Here is a 19,878-nt window from a genome sequence, read left to right as displayed (position 1 = left end):
TGTCCATTCCCCTTCCAAACGCTGCCGTGGGATTTTCAGAGCTGGGGGCGGCCCAGTTGCCTCCCCTCCACTCCCTGGGCCAAGGGCTTGTCTTCCTCAGCCAGTATGTGTGCCTGTTAAAGTCCAAACAGAGAGTGGAAGTGGGGCCCGGTATGAAGAGATTCTCGCTCCCCACCCGAGAGCGAGACAGGCGGTTCACATTCATGCATTTGAAAGCCCAGAGGGGCCCAGGTGAGCCTTAACGCCAGAATCCTTGGCCCAGATGGGAAGGTGGGCGTGGCTGCTCAGGATAGGAACCCATGGAGCCCCGGGTCCTTTAATGCGCTTGGGGAGGGGGGAGGGGGCTTAAGGACCGCTCCGTGGAAGAGGGGGCAGCGGGGCTGAAGAAGGGACAGTGTGGGGCTGAACGTGTGCCTTGGGGGCAGGCAGGGCTCCTCCACAGGGCATCAGAGCCCAGTGAGATCCGCAAAGGAGAATATTTGTAAGAGTTGTGGAGAGATGTGTGGCGGGGGGAGGGGGGAGGGGAGAGGGACGGAGGGGAGCTAATAAGCGCAGAGGCTCATGGGATACCGGACAATTTTCTGGCCTTTTGGGAAAGAGCAAAAACGGTTGCGCTGAAAATAGGTTTCTGCCCACCGTTTCGCACAGGAGGGAAAGCCGGGCGTGTTAAGGGGCCGAGGAATCCGGTGGAGACGGACAAATACTGGATAAATGCAGAAAACCCGGGAAAAGAAAGATTTCCCCGGGAGTAAGGCAGCACAAGACCCTAAAGTGGTCTCCTTGCTTTGGCCCTGGAGTTCAGAGCTTCGTTTCCCCCCTGATTGCCATTTCTTGGCCCTTCTACACCTGGCTCTTCTCTCTACTTCGTGAAAAGCCTTGGAAGGAAACAGCTGGCTTGCCAACAGCCTGAGGAAAGATGCTCCGGGACAGGCCTGGCGGTGCCCTTGCCGCCTGCCCTCACCTCCTTCCAGGGTAACAGAGTAATAGCAGAGTCAGAAGGGACCTTGGAGGTTGAATGGATGGATCGGATTACGCCTAGAAGGGACCCTGGAGGTCTTCTACTCCAGCCCCTGTTCAAGCAGGAGACCCTGTACCAGGGGTGTCAAACTCACCTTGTCACGGAGTCGTCACATAACGTATTGGACTTTCCCCCCCTTCGCTCAACCGGGAGCGGCCAGTGCGTGATGGATCCGGCCCGCAGGCCGCAAGGCTCACAGCCCCCCCCCCCCGTCCCATTCCAGACAAGCGGCTGCCCTGTCTCTTCTCTTAAGAAGCCCCCAGTGACGGAGGGAAGCCGTCCCACTGATTAAGGGTCCTCCTCACCCTCAGGAAATGATGGCCTCTTAGGTTGGCTCTCTGGGCAGCAAGCCGGCCCCAGGGAGATGAGTGTCGAAGGGAAAGGCCACCGTGGGCCACTCCCACTCCTGTCGGTGTCGCCTTGATTTCCACACGCGTTTCCCTGGGCTTGCCCGGCTGCCTTGCCAGCCCACGAAGGGAAGGCCCAGCTCCCCCGTGGGCCCCTCGGTGGCTTTGGGCCCTGGACATCTGGGGGTGGGGGGGTGTCTCCTCCTGCGGTTTCCCTGCCAGCCTTCAGACCTGTCAGTCATTCATCAAAATGTGGATGAGCCGGTCTGGTGGGAACCAGGAATGGAGCTGCCGTCCCCTTACCTTCCCACAGTTAACTCACTCGCTCTGCGTGTGCGTGCATGTGCGTGTTTGTGCGTGTGTGGTCAAAGCTTGGCTGAAACAAAAGCCTTTTGTGTGTCTAGCGGTTCTCGCCTAATTCATGCCGGAGGGTTTGGGGGAATTGCTTTCCGAAAGGATCTGAAGGGCTCCGTGGGGTCCTCGGTGCTCTTCATGCAGGGAGCATCCTCAGTCCCAGCATGGATGAGGTCGCCTAGTTTGATAATGTAAATGATAATGCTAGAAAACCTGCTAGGCGGCTACAGCTCAACCCAAACATTTCTCTCTATGGCCTCCGCTAGGATTGTCCGGGGGGGGGGTGTAGCAAGTGAGCGGCCTGCCCTGTAGCGCCTGGACCCTCGTCCCACCGGCAGGGGCTTCCTTTGTTCTCCAAAAGTCGGGGGGGGGGGCCTTCAGTCCGGGGCCAGGAAGCGGAAATTCCCCCACCCAGAGGATTCCAATTCCTTGGGAAGCAGCAGGGGGCTCCTGCCCGGCTTCTCTTGGGGGTCTCTGCCTCCGTCCTGCCTCTGCCGGCCTTTTGCAGCTGCCCGGCAGACGTCTCTTCAGGGGAGTCCACCTCCGCCCTTCCTGTCTCCCTCCAGGCTTTTTAAACGGACGTGCCCAGGGAAGCCGCACCAGGGTGCCCGGTGCCTTTGCCCAGCTCAGCTGGGGGCCCTTCCTGCCACCCCACCTCCCCTCCTCCTCCTCCTCCTCCTCCTCCTCCTCCTCTCTAGCCCCCTTTCTGTCTCCTTTCTGCTTGCTGTGGCCCCCCTCCAGGCCTCTGGGGGAGCAATGGCGGATTCCCAAGAGAAGGGGGCCCAGGAGAGGCTCCCAGGGGTCTCTGGGCTTTGCTGGGTGAAGGGAAAGGGCTGGCGCCGTGCTGTTGCTTCTCGGTGGCCCACTCTTTGGCCCCACGGGGTCGGCCGGCCTCCTCTCTCCCCCTTCAGCCCTGCGTTAGAGAGGTCCCACGTGGGGGGGGGGGGCTTTGGGGGCCTTTGGGCCAATTTGTGTCTCACAAAATGGCTGCCGCAGGGGGGGACTTTGCATTTCCAAAATGGCTTCCGGAGACCCCTGGACCTCAGGGCAAGCGGGTGAGATTCCTCCTTGCCATCCGTTCGGCTTCTGGGCTGAGATCTGCGGCCTCAGGCGATCCCGTCCTTGTCTCTGGCAAGGTGGGCCCCGTTTCCCCAGGCATCCCTGGGCTGCAGCCGGGCTCCATTTTCTTTCCCTCTGCTGGTGGAAAGGAGACGGTCCTTAGAGAAGCTCCAGGGCCTCTGCTTGGGCCACGCCGGCTCCCGACCCACCCCCCCCCATTTTGGAGCCTTACCCAAAGGCTGCAAGCTCGACCCCCCCAGACTCCCCCCTCCGGACTCCCCCCCCCAGACTCCCCCCCTGCCCCAGGCCTGCTCTGGCCTGAGCTCCTCCTGCCAGCTGCCCCCTACTGGCCCTCCTGTTGGTTTTCTCCCCAGGCCTCAGGGGTTTGGGGTGGGTGGGGGGTGAGGGAAGAGGGGCTTAGGCTGGGGGGGAGAGAGGGGCTTGGACCTTGGGAGGAGCTGGGCTCAGGGGGCTGCCTGTCCTGGAAGAGCCTGGCTGGGAGGGAGGGAGGGAAGGAGTTTCCGGAAGAAGAGACGGCTGAGGAAAAACTGGGGTGGGGGATGTTTGTGGGTCTCCTTCTTCCACTTTGGCTCTGGCCATTTGCTCTTTTGGGGCTAAGCAGGAGCCTTCAGGCCCCTCCCTCCCTCCCCCCTCCTCCCTCCCTCCCTCCTCCCACCCATCCATCCTTCTCTCCCTCCCTGCCCCTTCTCCTTCCTCCTTTCCTTTCTTCTTCCCTCCCTCCCGCTCTTCCTTCCTTCCTTCCTCCCTCCCTCCCCCTCCCTCCCTTCCTTCCTTCTCTCCCTCCCTACCTCCCTTCCCTCCCTCCCGCTCTTCCTTCCCTCTGCCACATGCAAATTCCCTCCTTACACTTAATATACCAGAAAGTGGGCTAAATCTCCCATAGGGGCCCCTCTGGCTGCGGGGGAGGCCAGGCCAGGCTGCCCTTCCAACCGGCTCTGTAGAAGCCCCCGTGGGAAGGGGGCTCCCAGCAAGGAAGGAAGGTCAGCCCCCCCCCCCTTGCCAGCTCCACTTAGTGGCAGGAATGGCCACATCCCTTGAAGGTGTGCAGGTTCGGCCCTCCCAGCTCGGCCTGATGGGGACCCGTTTTCTGCCTGCCGAGCCACACAGGGGAGATGGGAGCTCCGCTTGGGAGACCCTCCACCTTCCCTTCCTTTTCAATTAGCTCATGCTGCCACCCCCCCCCCCCCGATTAATTTCCATTCAGATTTCCCCAACCGGTTTCCCACAATGCATCTTTAATGAATCCCCCCTCCCCCGCCTGACAGAAGCTAATTTCCCCCCCCTCCCGGCCCAATTAATTTCATCCCGGGGGGGGGGCAGGGGAGGCTCCTCACCGTCCCTTCCTTGGAGCTGGGCCAGCCCTCTGCCAAGGGTGCGGGTGGGGGGGAGACACAAAAGAAGGACGTCGAAACCGCCACCCAGGTCTGGTGCCCAGGGGCTCCCACCTCCCACCCTCCCACCTCCCACTTCTCCCCAGAACATGCAGAGCCCTTCATGACCCCCCTCCCCACCCGCACTGCCCTTCAGTGGATCCCAGGCTCCGGCCAAGGACTGACTTTGTGGCCCTCGGTAGCTTCCTTCTCCCTGCTGAAGCCGGCCGGAGCCCTCTGCCCCGTGGCACCGGAGGGGAGGGGGCTTCTGAGCGGGCTGAGTGGCCTGTGTGGGAGACGTGGGCCGCCCTGGGGAAGAGCGTCCGGGTGAGCTCTTGGCCGGGTCCAAGGCATCGTCCTCAGCTGCGCGGCTCCCCTCTGGCCCCTGGCCGGGTGGGCTGGGCACGTGCAGCGGTAGCTGAGGGCGTCACGTCAAGAGGCTGGCCGGGCAGCGCGTCAGGACAGCCAGTGGGGCTGTGGGACCTGTTTCACTAGCCCCCTGCCCACGCGTGCCACTCCCCTCGCCCCTGTGCCCCACGGCCCTCTGCTTCTCCCTTCCAGCGTCCTGGGATGCCCTCCGGTGCTCGAATGCCCCACCAGGGGGCCCCCATGGGTCCCCCGGGCCCACCGTACGTCGGAAGCCCCTCGGTGCGGCCCGGGATGCCGCAGGCGGTGATGGAGCCCACGCGCAAGAGGGCGGCCCCCCAGCCGCAGCCGCCACCGCAGGCACAGGCGCAGACGCAGCAACAGCAGCCACAGCAGTCGCAGCAGCAGCAGGCGCAGGCCCAGGGAGCTGCCCCACAGAACCGGTCCCGGAGGTGAGCGGGGGCCGCAGGGTTGACGGGCCCAAGGTGGATCCAGCCCCCTGCCCACCCTTCGGCCGTCTCCTCCAGGCCAAGCTGCCTTTGCCCAGAGCCAGCCAGGAAGGAGTTGCCCTGGCATGGATGGGGGGGGGGGAGGAGATGGGGCCCACGCAGGAGCCCTCCCTCTTCCCAAGCGGCTTCCCTGGGGCAGGGAGGATGCTGAAGGGCAGGGCAGCCTTGCACGCCTCGGGGGAGGCCGGGGGCTCCATCTCCGTTGTCTGGCACACGGCTTGAGGTGGGCCGCCCAGAGCCCAGAAGAGGAAGGAAGCGGGCAACTGCTCTGCCACTCAAATCCCTGAAAGCCATTCAGGTGGCTGAAGTGGGACGTGGGGCGTGTGGTCCTCACCCTCTGCGACCAGTCACTGGGCGTGTGCCAGCCGGCATCCACCTGTTGGGCATCGTTTACCTGGGGGGCAGCCAGGTGGGCGCACCGGGAGCGTGTCCTTGCCCCACCCGCGGGAGTCTGAGCGAAAGCCTCTGCGGGCTGGTATGAGAAGGGGAGACCCCAGAGACCCTCCTGGGACCAAGCCCATGGGAGGCCTCCTCCTGAGGCCAGGCTCAGCCGCCGGGCAGAGGGGGCTCCTCCCTCCGGCCCCCAGGCACCATGGCCACCTGTCTCTGTTTCCTCACGCAGTGCCAAGAGGAGGAAGATGGCAGACAAGATCCTCCCTCAAAGGGTGAGTGGCGCTTTCCGGATTGCTTCCCCCTGATTTGTGGGGAGGGGGGTGTCCCCAGAAGGGTGGAGGGGAGGGGGGAGGGAGGGAGGGGGAGGACCGTAGGTAACTCTGTGTCACCTGATCTTGGGTTGTTTCCTTGCAAACTTTTCATGACCAAACTAGGTAACACTATCAGTGCTAGACGGAAGAGGGGTTTGGGGGGGAGGAGGAGGAGGAGCTGGGCTGAGGCTGCCATGTTCCTCTTGCCTCCCCACCCACCTGGGCGTAGCTGGGATAATGCAGGGTTCCCACCAGCGTAGCAGCCTTCCTGGGGGGGGGAGAGGAGGGTGGGTGGTCCTGGGGATGGTCCCCTCCGCCAGGGCCACCGCTTTCCTTCCGGCAGAGGAAGGGAGGGCCCTGCTGGGCACGGAGGCAGCTTTGGGGTTGGGGAGGGCCTGTGCAAAAACGCCACCCCTGGGGGGGGCAGGAGACCTGCGGCTGCTGGGGGGGGGGCTTGCGCTGCTGCTAATGGGATCTGGGGAGGTCAGGAGATAGAAGCCTGGGCCCCTCTGGGTGGGGAACGCAGAGCTGATGGCCCCAAACGCTTCCCGCTGCCTTGTCGGCTGTGGGTCCCACCTTTGCCACGGTAGAAGCAAACCTCCTTCGGGGGGGGGGAATTTGAGATGGGAACTTCTCCAAACGAGGGGGGGGAGTTGTCCTTCCCCTCCCCTCCAGTGTGGCAGCCACGCTTTGCCCCCCCTCCCCCCAGATCCGAGAGCTGGTGCCGGAGTCTCAGGCCTACATGGACCTGTTGGCCTTCGAGCGGAAGCTGGACCAGACCATCATGCGGAAGCGGGTGGACATCCAGGAGGCCCTGAAGAGGCCCATGAAGGTGGGAGCGGATGGAGGGATGGGCAGCAGCCCCCACACTCCCCCCTCTTTCTAGAAGCCCCCCATGGCTCCCAACTCTTCTGGCCGCTCAATGCCAGAGTTAGTGGGGGGGGTGTCACGCCGGCGTCCCTCGCTCCAGCCTTCCGTCGGGGGAGACTGGGCCCCGGGGCCCCGAGGCAGTCCGGATGCAAGTGACCCTCGGGGGGAGGGGGGCTCCCGGTGGGCCCTGACTGGGGTCTCTCTCGGCCCACAGCAAAAGCGGAAGCTGCGCCTCTACATCTCCAACACCTTCAACCCGGCCAAGTCAGACGCCGAGGACTCGGACGGCAGCATCGCCTCCTGGGAGCTGCGGGTGGAGGGGAAGCTGCTGGACGACGTAAGACAGAGCCGGTGGGGGGGGGGAGTGATGGGTGACAGAGGGCGGGGCCCCCACAGGTGGCAGGTGCAGCCGTGAAGGGTCCCTCGCTTGCTGACGGGACTCTTCCCCCCCCTCCCTCCCTCCCCCCAGCTCAGCAAACAGAAGCGGAAGTTCTCCTCTTTCTTCAAGAGTTTGGTCATTGAGCTGGACAAGGACCTCTACGGACCAGACAATCACCTGGTGGAGGTAACCGGCTTGCCTCTCCCCCCCCCCCAGGCAGAAACAGCGGGGGGGGCTTCTTCCTCGGCCCTCTGTGTGTTTCTTGGGCTGAGGGGGGAATTCAGTGAAGGCCGACTGTGGGAGAGAGAAGTCTGCCCTTTCATTACTTCATCCCTTTGGGGGTCTGTTCCCCCCCCTTCCCTGAGACACCCCGAAGCGACGCCTGGCCTGCTCTGGATCTGCCTGTTGCAACTCCAGTGCCCCTCCCCCCGGGACTCCCCCTGCCTTTCTCAGACCCTCTGTTGCAGGCAAGCTCCCCCCCCCCCTGCCATCTTCCTAAATGTGGTTCCACCACAAAAGCGCGTAGGACAAAATCGCGCTCGACAAAAGCGCGCTGTGACGTCATCACAGCGCGAAGAAAAAGATCGAAAAATGTAAAAATAAAGGGAAAACCTTACCCTAAGCCCCCCAAACCTAACCCTTAACCTAACCCTAAACCTAACCCTAAACCTAACCATTAAAGTAACGAAAAACGTAACGCTAACCCTTAACCTAACCCTAACCCTAACCCTTACCTTTATGTGAATGGGCTTGCTTTAATTTAATTTTTATTAATTTTTATTTGAATTTTTCAATCTTTTTCGTCGCGCTGTGATGACGTCAAAGGCGCGATTTTGTCGATCGCGCTTTTGTCGTCCGCGCTTTTGACGGGTCACGCCTAAATGTAAGGCGACCCCCTCTTATTTTATGCCCAAACAGCCTTCCTTCGTAACCCCCCCCCCAAAAAGCTTCGGTTGGTGCTGCTGTGGCAGAAGGGAAGACCAAGGGGAGGACGGAGGGATGGGCCCCTCCTCATAAGGACCCTCTGCCAGGGGCAAAAGCCCAGCCGAAAGCAGGAGAAGTGGCGGGCCAGGGTCATCACGGACACGGGGGAGGCACCCCAGGCGGCAGAGAAGGGGCCCTCCGGATGCCTGCCTGCATGAGTGGGTGGGGGGTGCTGGGGCTTTGGGGGGCCCTGTGCGATTCAGTATTGGTGGGTGAGGTGAGGGGTCGAGGAGTCATTTATCTCGTTTAAGGTGGGGGGGGCAGGAGGTGGGGGAGGCTTACGGAGGGCAGATCAACCTGAGTGCTGCATGAGGAGGATGTGGGGGGGGGGGTCACTTCTCTTGGCCAGGTGGAAGGTCAGGTGCCTGGGATAATAGGCGCCCCCTGTGTAGACAGGGGCCTCCTTGGCAGAAGCGCCCGAGGGAAGAGGGAGGCCCTTGCCTGGGCATCTGGGTGTCCCAGGCCAATGTCACACTTACCTGCGCCTGCCCCTCCTGAAAAGTCACCCCCCCTTTCCCACCTCCTCGGGCCGCCAACCCGGAAGGTTTTGGGAATTCTGCTCTAAGAACTGCCCTCTGGCTCTTCCGGCAGTGGCACCGGACTCCCACCACCCAGGAGACGGACGGCTTCCAGGTGAAGAGGCCGGGAGACGTCAGCGTGCGCTGCACCCTGCTGCTCATGCTGGATTACCAGGTGGGGAGGGGGCTTCGGGAGCAGGGGGCTCTGGGGCTGGGCGTTGGGAGTGCTGAGTTTTTTGGGGGTGGGAAATATGGGGAACATTGTGGTGACCCAGACTCCAGCCGAGCTCCATGCCAGCCGCACAGCTCTGCTCTCTCCTGTGGTGCCCCCTCCCTCTCCCAAAAGCCAAGCCTTCCCCGGGCGCCCGGGGGAGAGGAAGGGCCGGGCGTGTTCCAGAAGCGGCAGCTGTTCTCTGCAGGATTCCTGCCTCTAATCCTGTGTCACCGGAGAGCAGCCGGGGAACTGAGCTGGGTGGTGCCTGGCGGGAGGAGTGTCTCCGGACCCCGTTTGGCAGAGGTGGGTGGGCTCCGGGAGTGGGCAGTGCAAGATACCCAACCTTTTTAGGGAAGGCTGTGGGGAGGGGCGCTACTGCCGATTCAGAGAGCCCCAGAATCCAGACCCGTCCCTCGGTCTGGATTCAGGCCTGGGAGCCCTGGATGCGTTCGCGGAAGACCCCCCCACTGCCATGAGAGGGAAGGGAGGGGCAGAGTCCTTCTCTGGGTGGGCCCCTCTGTTCTCCTCCCCCAATAAAGCCGCTCTTGCTGAGCGCTCTCTGCCACAGCCTGTTGAGGGTCTTTCTTGGTGCCCAGCCCCCAGCAGGGAAGTGGGTGAAGTGAGACCCTCCCCCTGAATTCAAAGCCCTTGTCTGGAGAGCCTGGGCAGCCGTAGCCACGAGGACCTTTTGCCCAAGGGAGCCTTGTGTGCCGGTTGTGCCCTTTGGGAGGCTTGCAGTGCACTGCCGTGGGTGGGCCGCCTAGGGGCTCCCTTGGCAGCTGCAGAATACATGGGGGGGGGGGTCGGGATGGGCAGTGCCCCTGTTGCATAATACATAATGCCTGTGCTCTATGAGCAGCTGGGCTTCTGGAGACAATTCAAGGGTGCCCCCTGGGAAGCTCCTTCCCGCTGAGGTTGGTTCCTCTGGCGGTTTCCACCAGTAGACACAGCGGGGGGGGGGGGTCCTGGTTGCTCCCGAACCAGCAGTGCCCCCTCCCAGGCCCAGGAAGCAGGCGATCCCTCTGGCAGCCGTGCCCTCTGGGGCAGACTCTCCCCAAGACGAGGGAGACCCCCGCACTGTTACTCTGGGGAGTCCTGCCCCCCCAGGCCTGGGAAGGGAGGCGGGCTGAGCCTGGCCTTTTCGTGAGTTTGTTCGTGGCGTGTGTGTGTGTGTGTGTGTGCAGCTAGCGTTAACTCTTGATGTCTTTTAACGAGTGGTTGTAACTGTCCACGCTGTCCAGAATTACAACGGACACATAGGCGGCTACAACCTCTGGCAAAGCATTTGTTGATATATTTATCCCATTTATATGCCGCCCACCTCGCGCTCCTGAGCATAATCCACAGCCAATATTAATCCTTGCTGCCTGCAGTGGGAGGGGGGGTCCCCGTGGGCTGCTCTTCCGGAGGGCCCTTTGCACCCGCACCAGAATGCCAAAGGACTTGCTTTGTAATAACACCCGGTTTTATTTGTCGCAACAAGTACGAGGAAGCCCTGAGCAGATCCAGGAAAGCCACCGCGAGGAAGGCCGGGAGCGAGTGCCGACGGGCCGTTGGGGCTGAGGGGTCCCGGGGTCCCCGTTGGGAAGACCGGCGAGAGCGGCTGGCCCTGCTGGATGGGCCGGCCGGAGGGGGGCCCGTTGCCCCAAAGCCCTCCGGCCTCCTGGAGTTCAAGGAGACCCTCAGTTGCCCAAGGGGACCCTTGGGGTCGGCTCTCTGTCCGCAGCCTCCCCAGTTCAAGCTGGACCCTCGCCTGGCCCGCCTGCTGGGCATCCACACCCAGACCCGCTCGGCTATCATCCAGGCCCTCTGGCAGTACATCAAGACCAACAAGCTGCAGGACTCCCACGACAAGGAGTACATCAACTGCGACAAGTACTTCCAGCAGGTCAGCAGGAAACGGGGGGCACGATTTGGGGATGGTGGCATAACCCCCCCCCTCCCCACGGACCAGGCCACAATAGCCCTGGAGCCAGGCACTCTGGGCAACCCCACGGGCGCTTCCCGTCAGAGGTGGCAGAGGAGGGAGTAACCCTGGCAAGGCTACCCTGGAAGCTCAGAGGAATGTGGAGGGTGAGAAGCGGAGACGCCCTCCTGGGCCCGGTCTCCCCCCTCCCGCCCTGGGGGTTTCTGGCCCTGCCCGCTTGGCCCACCTGACTTCCCCACCGACGATGGCCTGTGAGGGCCCTGCAGCTGGTGCTGAGCGAGGGTGGGCCTTCTGGGGGGCTAGAACCGATGCCCCCTCCCCCCCTTCTTGGGGTGAACGCCACCGCCAATGTTCTTGCCTGTTTGCCGTTCCAGATCTTTGACTGCTCCCGGCTCAAGTTCTCCGAGATCCCGCAGCGGCTGACCAACTTGCTGCTGCCCCCGGATCCCATCGTGATCAACCACATCATCAGGTCAGCGCCTTTGCTAGGCGAGGGCAGCCCCGCTCTGAACGCCACCCACCCCCCGAAAGAAAGCGGGCACCCCTTTTGTCCCCCCCCTGTGATGTTTCCCCCCACCCCTTCTCCCCAGCTGAGCAAGACAGGAGGGGAGGCTGTGGTGGGGCCCGAAGAGCCCCCTGCTCTGCCAGGGGGTTCTGGAGGGAGGGAGGGGGGCTCCCCAGGACAGGGGCTGATGCTTTGGGCTCCTTCCCTCCCTCCCTCAGCGTGGACCCCAACGACCAGAAGAAGACGGCCTGCTATGACATTGACGTGGAGGTGGAAGACCCCCTGAAAGGGCAGATGAGCAGCTTCCTGCTCTCCACCGCCAACCAGCAGGAGATCACCGCCCTGGACAACAAGGTGGCGCTGGGTGGGGGGGCAGGCTGGCTGGGGACCAAGGGATGCCGAGAAAGGCCAGCAATGTCTGGTATATTGAATTATATTAGGCTGCGTTTCTATTGAGCCCTCAAGGCCACCAATATACCTAATACCCCTTCCTCCCCCCACGTCTCCCACAATGACAGTGAGGTGGGTGGGCTGAGAGGGAGGGACTGGCCCAAAGTTCACCCAGCCGGCTTTCGTGCCTCAGCCGGGACTGGGACTGCCCGCCTCCTGGTTTCTAGGACAGCATTTTCACCACCACCCAAAGGGGGGGGGACCCCAATCTGAGGATAAACCTTGTAGGAGGGTGGGGGGAAGGGCTTCCCTTCCCCCTCTGGGATGAAGGCACCCCTTCATCTGGCCCACTTGGGCCAAGCAACTTCTCCCTTTGGAACACGTTTATCCGAGCAGCTGCTTCGGGGGGGGGGGGGCAGTGGTAGGTTGAGGGGAAGCTTTGCGCCTGGCCTTTGGGGCCTGCCCAGAGATTGCCCGGCCAGGGGGAGGGGAGCCCTACTTTCCATGAATATTTTTCATCTCAGTGAAATACCAGCAGTTCAGTTCAGTTCAGTTTATTAAATTTCTATGCTGTCCTTCTCCCCCGAAGGGGACTCAGGGCGGCTCACAACTCGAACCGGGGAGGGGGATACAGACAAAAGATTTAAAAACAACAACATAACAATATATAATTTAAAACTCACAACAGTCATACCATTCGAGACGGGGGGCAAAAACTCTTTAGCCCCAGGCCTGTCGGAACAGCCAGTTTTTAAGGGCTTTGCGGAAGGCCTGGAGGGTGGTGAGGGTCCGAATCTCCACGGGGAGCTCGTTCCAGAGGGCCGGAGCAGCCACAGAGAAGGCCCTCCTCCGGGTAGTCGCCAGTCGACACTGGCCGGCGGATGGAATTCGGAGGAGGCCTAATCTGTGGGATCTAATTGGTCTAGTGGAGGTGATTGGCAGCAGGCGGTCTCTCAAGTACCCAGGTCCAATACCATGAAGGGCTTTATAAGTAACGACTAGCGCCTTGAAGCGTATCCGGAGACCAATAGGCAGCCAGTGCAGCTCGCGGAGGATAGGTGTTACGTGGGTGAACCGAGGTGCACTCACGATCGCTCGCGCGGCTGCATTCTGGACAAGCTGAAGTCTCCAAATATTCTTCAAGGGCTGCCCCATGTAGAGCACGTTTCCCCTTGGCCTAAGACATCCTGGCCCCCACTGTCCAGAGAAGGGACCACTGATCCTGGAATCTCCCAAGAGGCACCCTGACTTTTTTCTCCAGTGCTGGGCTGCTCCCACCGCTCAGGCCAGCCGCTTTCTTGGGGGAACTGAGAAGCCGCGGAGGATCCTTCCGGTCGGCTGAGAAAGGGGTCTCTGCTTCCTTCCTTCCTTCAGATCCACGAGACCATCGAGTCCATCAACCAGCTAAAGATACAGCGGGACTTCATGCTGAGCTTCTCCAAAGACCCCAAGGGCTACATCCAGGACCTCCTCCGCTCCCAAAGCAGGGACCTCAAGGTTGGTGGCTCCGGGCGTTTGAGGGTCCAAGCAGGGATAGGACCATGAGAGCTGCCCCCTGGGGCTGCGGTCGGACCTTCAGCCTCTGGGGCTGGGCTGCCTCTGCAGAGACCCCTTTCCCTTCCTTTGCTCCGCGGGTAGCATGAATGCAGGAGGAGGGGGCTTTGCCCTTCCACATCCGGAGGGCAAGGTGGGACAATCAGGGGGACTTTACCGTGTTTCCCCGAATACGACCTACCCGAAAGTAAGTCCTAGCTTGATTTTACACGTGTGCCCAATATGAAAAGCTCCGATGAAGACCCCACCTACTGCAGGGTGCATGGGCAAAAATGAAGCTAGGGTGGGGATGGGGGGGTGGAGCTGCCCTGCCTTCGGACAGTTGCAGCCAGACCTCGCACACCCCCCACAATCCAGAGCTCTGTTATGGGCTGCAGAGGCCTTCGGGAAAGCCTTGCCGGCTGCAGCAGTGGTTCTTGGAGGCCTCCGACAGTGAAAAAAAGGCCAGGGGTGATGTGTGCGAGTGAGGGGAGTCAGTGGAGGACACCTCCCCCCGAAAACAAGAGCCAGTGCCTTTTTTTGGTGGCAAAAAACAGAGAAGGCAGGGTCTTATTTGGGGGGAAACACAGTAGAAGCGCCAGTGGCTGCTTAACCATATCAAAGGTTTGAACGGTGCTGCTCTCGGTGACCACGCCCACAAGCCCCTCCCTCCCTCCCTTCTTTGACCTTCCGGCACATGAATTCGTAGGCAAGCAAAGGCAGACAGAACTTGGGAAGATTTCGCCACTGACCTGCCTTCGGTGCATCTCAGCGAGCTGCACGTCTCCCCTCAGGCCACCCACGCCCCGTTTGGGACCCTACTTGAAAATCCCACCTCCCCTCACCCAATCGGTTCAAGCCTTGCCATGAACGGAGGAGGGCGCCTGCCGTCTAGTTGGCTGTGGTTTGAGGTGGCCAAGGCCTCCCCTTTCTTGGAATACACCGTGCCGTGCCGTGCCGGGGAGACCCGCGGGGCCCGAGGTCTGCTCAGGAGCTTTGGGGGAAGCGATGGACAGCAGCAAGGGGGCTTTTCTCCCCTGAGGGCAGAAGGGAGCCGCCTTCGGCCTTTGCTTACGGGGTGTGATCTCACTCGGCAGGTCATGACCGATGTGGTGGGGAACCCGGAAGAGGAGCGGAGGGCCGACTTCTACCAGCAGCCATGGTCCCAGGAGGCCGTGAGCAGATACTTCTACTGCAAGGCAAGGCAGCTGAGGAGAGGGCTGGCTCCCCAACCCCCTTCTCTTTGGTCCCAGCGGCTCCTGCAGCCTAACCCACTGCTTTCTCCCCGCCCCTTTCAGATCCAGCAACGCCGGCAAGAGTTGGAACAGTCTCTGGGGGTCCGCAACACATAAAGGTCTCCTGGTCCAGGTTCCCCCCACATTCCCTGTCTCCCCGCCCCCCATTCCATCAAGCATGGACTTTTCTGTGTTCCATCACTTGACCCTCCCGCTGAGAACAGACCGGCTCCAGGACCGGCCTGGGAGTCCCATCACAGCACCAGCATCACCAGCTTTAGAGTCGGCCTTGCCCCCCCCCCGTCCTCTTCCCTCCCCCCCTCCATCTCAGGATGAGGAGAGATCTCGGCCCCATCACATATCCCCATCACGGAGACCGGTGCGTGGGCTGCCCAGAGGCAAGGAGCCACGGCCCACAGAGGCTCACGACGGCTCTATCCGGTGGCCAGCCTGCCCTTTTGCGGTGCCAAGGCTTCTGGGTCAGGCATCCCTCAGTCTCAGCAATAACAACCAGCCCAGCCGTAGGAGGAGATCCGATAGGCACCCTGTTGGGGGCTGCGTGAATCCAGTGAACCACGCACAAAACTGGGGGGGAGCCTGACGTGGCCCCAGAAGACTGGCCAAGAGCAGCTTCTTCCTCCCAAACTTGACTGGCTTCTCCAACGATGGGCGGCTGGCTAGGGGAGCCCTCCTTCTGCGTGGGGAAGAGGAAAGGGGTCCCAGGCGAGTGCCGAGAGACCTCCTTCACAGCAGGAGCGTCGGGCCGATCCTTCCGGCCAGATTTGCTGGAGTCCGGCTGTAGAGCTCTGCTGGCAGCCACAGGTGGGCCCTGCCCAGGTCCATCCACCGTGAGGCCTCCTGAGGCACGAGGGGCAGGCAGGCTGTCCCGGACTCTCCCTGGGGTGGTTGTGCCACGTGGGCCTTGGGGCGCCAGGCTAGTTGCTGCCAAGGGAGGCAGAGGCTACCAACGGTTCCTCCCAGCAGAAGGCAATCAGAATTGGGCGGCAGAGCGTGGAAGGTGATACGGGGCAGCGTCTGCGCTAGCGTGTCTGCCGTGAAGCCCCCAAAAGAGGGATGGGTGGGTGTAGGCAGCATTGAAAAGGAAGGAAAAGCTGCTCCCCCCACCTCCTCCTCCCCCCCCCACTGAAAAAGGGCAAGATTTTTTCGACTTGTGCGCCCCTTGCCCCCTCCTCCCCAGGGGGCTGGGACTGGAAGTCCCCACGACCGACCGACCGACCGACCGAGCGTGCTGTTGCTTCACGGTGCCCGTTTTAAGCTCACGGTTTTCCCATTGGCAGAGCAGTTGCCCTCCCGGTCCCTGGAATCATGGGTCCCATGTCCCTCCCCCCCTGTGGCTGCCGTTTCTTTGTCGTTTGGTGCCGAGTGATTTGTAGAAGAGCGTTCAATAAAGAAGAGCCTCACTGCTTTGTATCTCTTCCGTCCAAGGGCCACTTTATTGGGCTGCCGGCTCCCCTCACCTCCACGCCAGGAGAGAAATGACGACAGCAGGAGGAACCAAGGGGGCTGCGTTTGGGAGGGTCCCTGCTTTGGCCAGAGGGCAGGGAGGAGGGGCCCCCTTTGCTCAAGGCGCTTAAACCCATCAGCCGCCTTTCCCCTGGCGGCCTTGGAAGCGTATGGCTGCCCCCGGGCGGGGTGGGGGGAGGCTCCCATTCTTAACCCTCTTTTCCAGAAAGTGCCAGGTGGGGCAGAGGTTGGAAGTGCCAAGTGGGGCAGAGGTTGGGAGAGGCTTCCGGGCCATGCCCTTGGTCTTCCTCGGGGGTGAAATCCTCCCAGTTCGGGCCAGTTCAGCTGAACCAATAGGGACGATTGTTCCTGGTTCTGCGAACCAGTAATAAAAAAAAGCTTCTGACAATCGCATGGCACATCTGTGACCCATGCCATCATTGGACCCCTTTTGTGTATAATTTTGTAAAAAGAATTATTTAAAAAGTGAGAAAGGTTGGCCACGCCCACCCAGTCACATGACCTCACCACCAATCCACACCCACAGAAACGGTGGGCCAAAAAATTAAGATTCCACCACTGGCCTTCCTCCTCTGGGACAGCCACGGGTGGTGGGGTGGGGAGGGTGGAGGCTATTGGGTGAGGGTCCTGAAAGCCACAGTGCCTCTTTCTGTGAAATGGCCCCTGGAAGGGGAAGGGGCCCCTGGAAGGATGGCTCTCCAGGGGAAGCACCGCCAAATGATTCAGGCCTGATTGGTGGTGGTGGGCTGCAGACAGGGACCTGACCCCCCTGGGGCCTCTGCACAGGAAGTCTTGGGCTGGGTGACTGCTCCGCTCTGGATGGGGCCTTCATTTTAACCCCCGAGGGAGAAAGGGCTGCCCTGAGCCCACCAGGGATCAGCTAGGGATGTCGACCCGGTGATGAGGCTCAAGTGAAACCAGCCATCTAGGCCAGTAGGTGGCCCCAAACCTTTGGGGCACCAGGGACCGGTTCCGTGGAGAGAGGTTTTTCCGTGGACTGGAGGGGGGGCTGGTTTTGTGTGCCACCTGCATCCCACGGATGGAGCCCGGGGACCGGGTTTGGGGGGCCCCTGATCTAAGGACTCTCCTGGCACGGGACTCTGAAGTGGGAGAAAGCCGGGATCCTCTCATTCCGGGCGTCCCTTCCCTCCCCAAGGAAGGAGGGGCAGGCCTGGGGCTGCCCCTGCCTCCTGAGGAGACCCTGCTAGGCTGCCCGCCTGCGCCCTTTTGCCCAGCCTCCTGGGGCCATCTTTTGTGGGGGGGAGGGGGCACAAGGTTGGCCTGGGAGTGAACTACACGTTTGGTTGATGATGAAACGGCCTCCCCCCCTCCCACTAAAGCCCCTTTGTCTGGACCCCCCCCCTCTCCCGGTGAGGGAGGGGGAGGCGGGGACTCTTCTGGTTGCCTTCGTGAGGGGAGGGGTGTGTGGAGTGGAGAGAGGCTCTTCTGCCGGCATCTCCTCCTAGCTGGGTCACCAGACGATCCAGAAGATGAAGGCGGCCTTCAGGATCATCGCAAGTGCTGAGCGAGGCAGGCTGGTTCCTGGGACATAAAAGCCAAGGGCCTCAGCAGGGAAGGTGCGGGAGAGGAGGCCTGCACCGAACAAGCGGGGGGGGATGGGGGGGCTAGATGCCCCCTAGGTATGTGGCAAGGCATAATTGCTGTATTGCATATGGCCGAAACTGGAAGTGGGAAACTGACTCCAGCAGATTCCCAAGGTAACCGGGATCCCTTTCGGTCAAGGTGGAGATGGGATGGCTTCCTTTGCTTCATCGTGACCCGAACGGCCTCGGTCTCGCCAGGACCCTTCATTGGGGGATACGGGGGTTGCTAACTGGGGGTCGGGACCTTTCTCTCTTCCCCCCCCAAGAGGTTCTGGGCCCATGAGCGACGCATAAGCCCTTCCTCCACGGCCTCCAAAAACCTCATCCGCGAGTGGGGAGCCCTGCGCTGAGATGGAGGCTGTGAAGAAGCGAAGCAAAGTCAGATTGCGGCCAATCCTTGACTAACGACCAGGGCTGGGATTGGAAACTTGCTTCCAGGCGGATGCCGTCGTATGTCGAGTCACCATGTGATCAGCCCCAATTTTACGACCATTTTTACAGTGGCCATTAAGCAATCTTGTGTTTTCCTAAGTGAATCCAACTTCCCCCAGATTGAATTTTATCTTGTGAGTCTTTGGGAACTCCTGGAATCCCTTCTGCCCCTCCCCACCCGACCCCCCTGCCTGCCTTGCTTCCCCCCTCCCCAATTGTCTCGCAGAGGAAGCCGGGGCCTTGGAAGGAGGGTTGTGTTGGCCCCCGTCTTCCCATTGCAAGAGGTCTAGCCAAGGAGGGGAGGTTGCGTTATAAGGTCACAATGGGGCTCCTTTCCCTGTCAGGCCAGAGGGGGGACATGACACCCGGACGGGCTGCTAGCAGCTTCTCTTAGTTGCGCAGCCCCTTTTCCCAGCACGACCCCCCCTCCCCCCCTTGTCCCTGCCCCCCTCCCCTTCATTGAGCATGCAAGCCCAGATCCGTGGCGCTGACTCTGTCTTAGGGGGCGGTGGGGAGGGGCTGGGGAGGTTTAATGGCCCTACCTGCATTGGGGACGCAGCTGCTGGGGGTTCCCGACCAGGTCCCATCCTCCTGGCATCTCCTGTTTACCGAGCCCACCAGGCTGTAGCCGGGATGGCAGCGGAAGTGGAGCAGAGACCCCGCTAGGTACGTGGTCCCTTTCTTCTCCCCATTGGAGGGGGGAGCCAGCCAGCCACACGAAACCACTGCAGGGGGGGGAGGGAAACACACCAGGAGGGTTTTTGATGGGGCCCCTCCAATGGGCCAGGCATGCTGCAGATACAAAGCCTAGAGATAAAAGCCTCCCCCCCCCCAAAGGGAGCCGCTGAGGGTCGACTGAATGGGGCTCTAATGGGGCTGTTTCAGGAGTGACCGAGTGGCAGTGCTGAGCCGGGCCACGTAGCCGGACCCCTACCCTTTTCTTCCTTTCTCCTCTAGAGCGCACATAGTGGTGTGTGTGTGTGTGTGTGTGTGTGTGTGTGTGTGTGTTGGAGTCACTGGTGCCCTTCGCAAGGCCACTCCACCCACCTGGCATCTGGGCAGGTTGGCTGTTCCTTGTCTGCAGAAGATCTTGGCATCTGCTAAAATCTGCCCCCAACGGCCACCCACAGCCTCACCTGCCATAATTCCCCTCTGGTCACTTCAGCCCCCCCACCCTCCGAGAGATCGGGGAGGCCACTCATGTCCATTCATCCCAGTTTAATAAAGTGACTTCAACCGACTGGGGGCTGCCAGGACCCGAGTTAGTGTCCCCACACAGCCGGGGTGACTCGGAGGCCCTTGGTGGCTGCAGGAAACCTCCCCTATGGCTATGGGACAGAGCTGAAGGCTGGACGGGCAGAGTGACCAGAACGTCCTTGGGGGGGGTGACCGCTCCGTGCCGGAGGTAAAATGCCACCGGCCGCAGGCAGCAGACTTGGAGGTGAAGCCTCCGTGCTGCTGAGGATTTCGGGGGACAGGGTGGGTTTACCTGGCTCTAAGCTCTCCTGGAGTTTTCTGAAGCGCTGGTGGGACGACCGAGTGGCGTTTCCCAGGGCAACGTCTCCGGTGGTCAGGATGTCGAACCGGCAGAAGGGGTCGGCTTGGCAGGCGGAAGCCACCTGCTGCGTGAGGGTCTGGTTGACGTCTTGGGGAGGAGAGAAGAGGGGGACGAAAGACGAGTGGTGCTTCGGTCCAGAGACGAAGGTGTCCCGGAGGTCCTGGGTGTCGTAGGTGAAAAGGGACGTTTCATTCCTAATTGCCCCTGAAAAGAAGGAAGGAAAACGGTCAAGTCTTGAAGGAGGAGGAGGAGGAGGAGGATCGGATGCTTCCAAGAGAGCAGAGACTTTCTCGCTGACTCATCACGGCTTCCTTGGGTGGCTTCTAGACCAGCCTTCACTGCTCTCCCAAAGTGGCTTCCCAGGAGGGGTGAGGTGAGGGTTAAGGTTAGGGAGAGCTTCCTTTACTTTGCCTACTGAAGTTTTTTTTTTTTAAATTTATTTATAGGACGCCCTTTTCCCTGAGGGGACTCAGGGCGGCTTACAACGAATAGGGAA

The 19,878-nt window shown here is 61.4% G+C and overlaps 2 protein-coding genes across 3 annotated transcripts in view; one reads left to right on the top strand and one right to left on the bottom strand.

The window, feature by feature from the left end:
* The first annotated feature begins 3,566 nt into the window (after positions 1-3,566).
* On the top strand, positions 3,567-15,734 carry SMARCD3 (SWI/SNF related, matrix associated, actin dependent regulator of chromatin, subfamily d, member 3). Of its 2 annotated transcripts, none has more exons than XM_032238528.1 (12): positions 3,567-4,987; positions 5,667-5,709; positions 6,458-6,580; positions 6,833-6,955; positions 7,088-7,183; positions 8,573-8,674; positions 10,440-10,601; positions 11,015-11,112; positions 11,364-11,499; positions 12,910-13,032; positions 14,166-14,267; positions 14,367-15,734. In XM_032238528.1, the coding sequence occupies exons 1-12, from the start codon at positions 4,740-4,742 to the stop codon at positions 14,418-14,420; spliced, it is 1,410 nt and encodes a 469-aa protein (XP_032094419.1). In that variant the 5' UTR covers positions 3,567-4,739; the 3' UTR covers positions 14,421-15,734. The 2 variants fall into 2 exon arrangements, with proteins under 2 accessions (XP_032094419.1, XP_032094418.1); XM_032238527.1 differs by having other exon boundaries at positions 10,197-10,601.
* Positions 15,734-19,878, bottom strand: part of SUSD2 (sushi domain containing 2) — a 19,449-nt gene continuing 15,304 nt past the window's right edge. Inside the window, exons 10-12 of the mRNA XM_032238529.1 lie at positions 19,314-19,586; positions 18,367-18,549; positions 15,734-17,330 (exon numbers count right to left, since the gene is read on the bottom strand). Coding sequence (XP_032094420.1) covers positions 17,260-17,330; positions 18,367-18,549; positions 19,314-19,586 — 527 coding nt within the window. The 3' untranslated portion in view covers positions 15,734-17,259. The remainder of the gene's footprint in view (positions 17,331-18,366; positions 18,550-19,313; positions 19,587-19,878) is intronic.

The sequence above is a fragment of the Thamnophis elegans genome, unplaced genomic scaffold (assembly GCF_009769535.1).
Source record: "Thamnophis elegans isolate rThaEle1 unplaced genomic scaffold, rThaEle1.pri scaffold_276_arrow_ctg1, whole genome shotgun sequence".
In the NCBI taxonomy this organism is placed as follows: Eukaryota; Metazoa; Chordata; class Lepidosauria; order Squamata; family Colubridae; genus Thamnophis; species Thamnophis elegans.
This window is presented reverse-complemented; position numbering and strand designations above follow the sequence as displayed.

Coding starts and splice junctions, on each gene's coding strand:
- SMARCD3 (XM_032238527.1), top strand. CDS start 4,740: ATGCCCTCCGGTGCTCGAATGCCCCACCAGGGGGCCCCCATGGGTCCC. Junction 6,581..6,832: donor CCCTGAAGAGGCCCATGAAG/GTGGGAGCGGAT, acceptor CTCGGCCCACAG/CAAAAGCGGAAGCTGCGCCT. Junction 10,602..11,014: donor GCGACAAGTACTTCCAGCAG/GTCAGCAGGAAA, acceptor TTGCCGTTCCAG/ATCTTTGACTGCTCCCGGCT.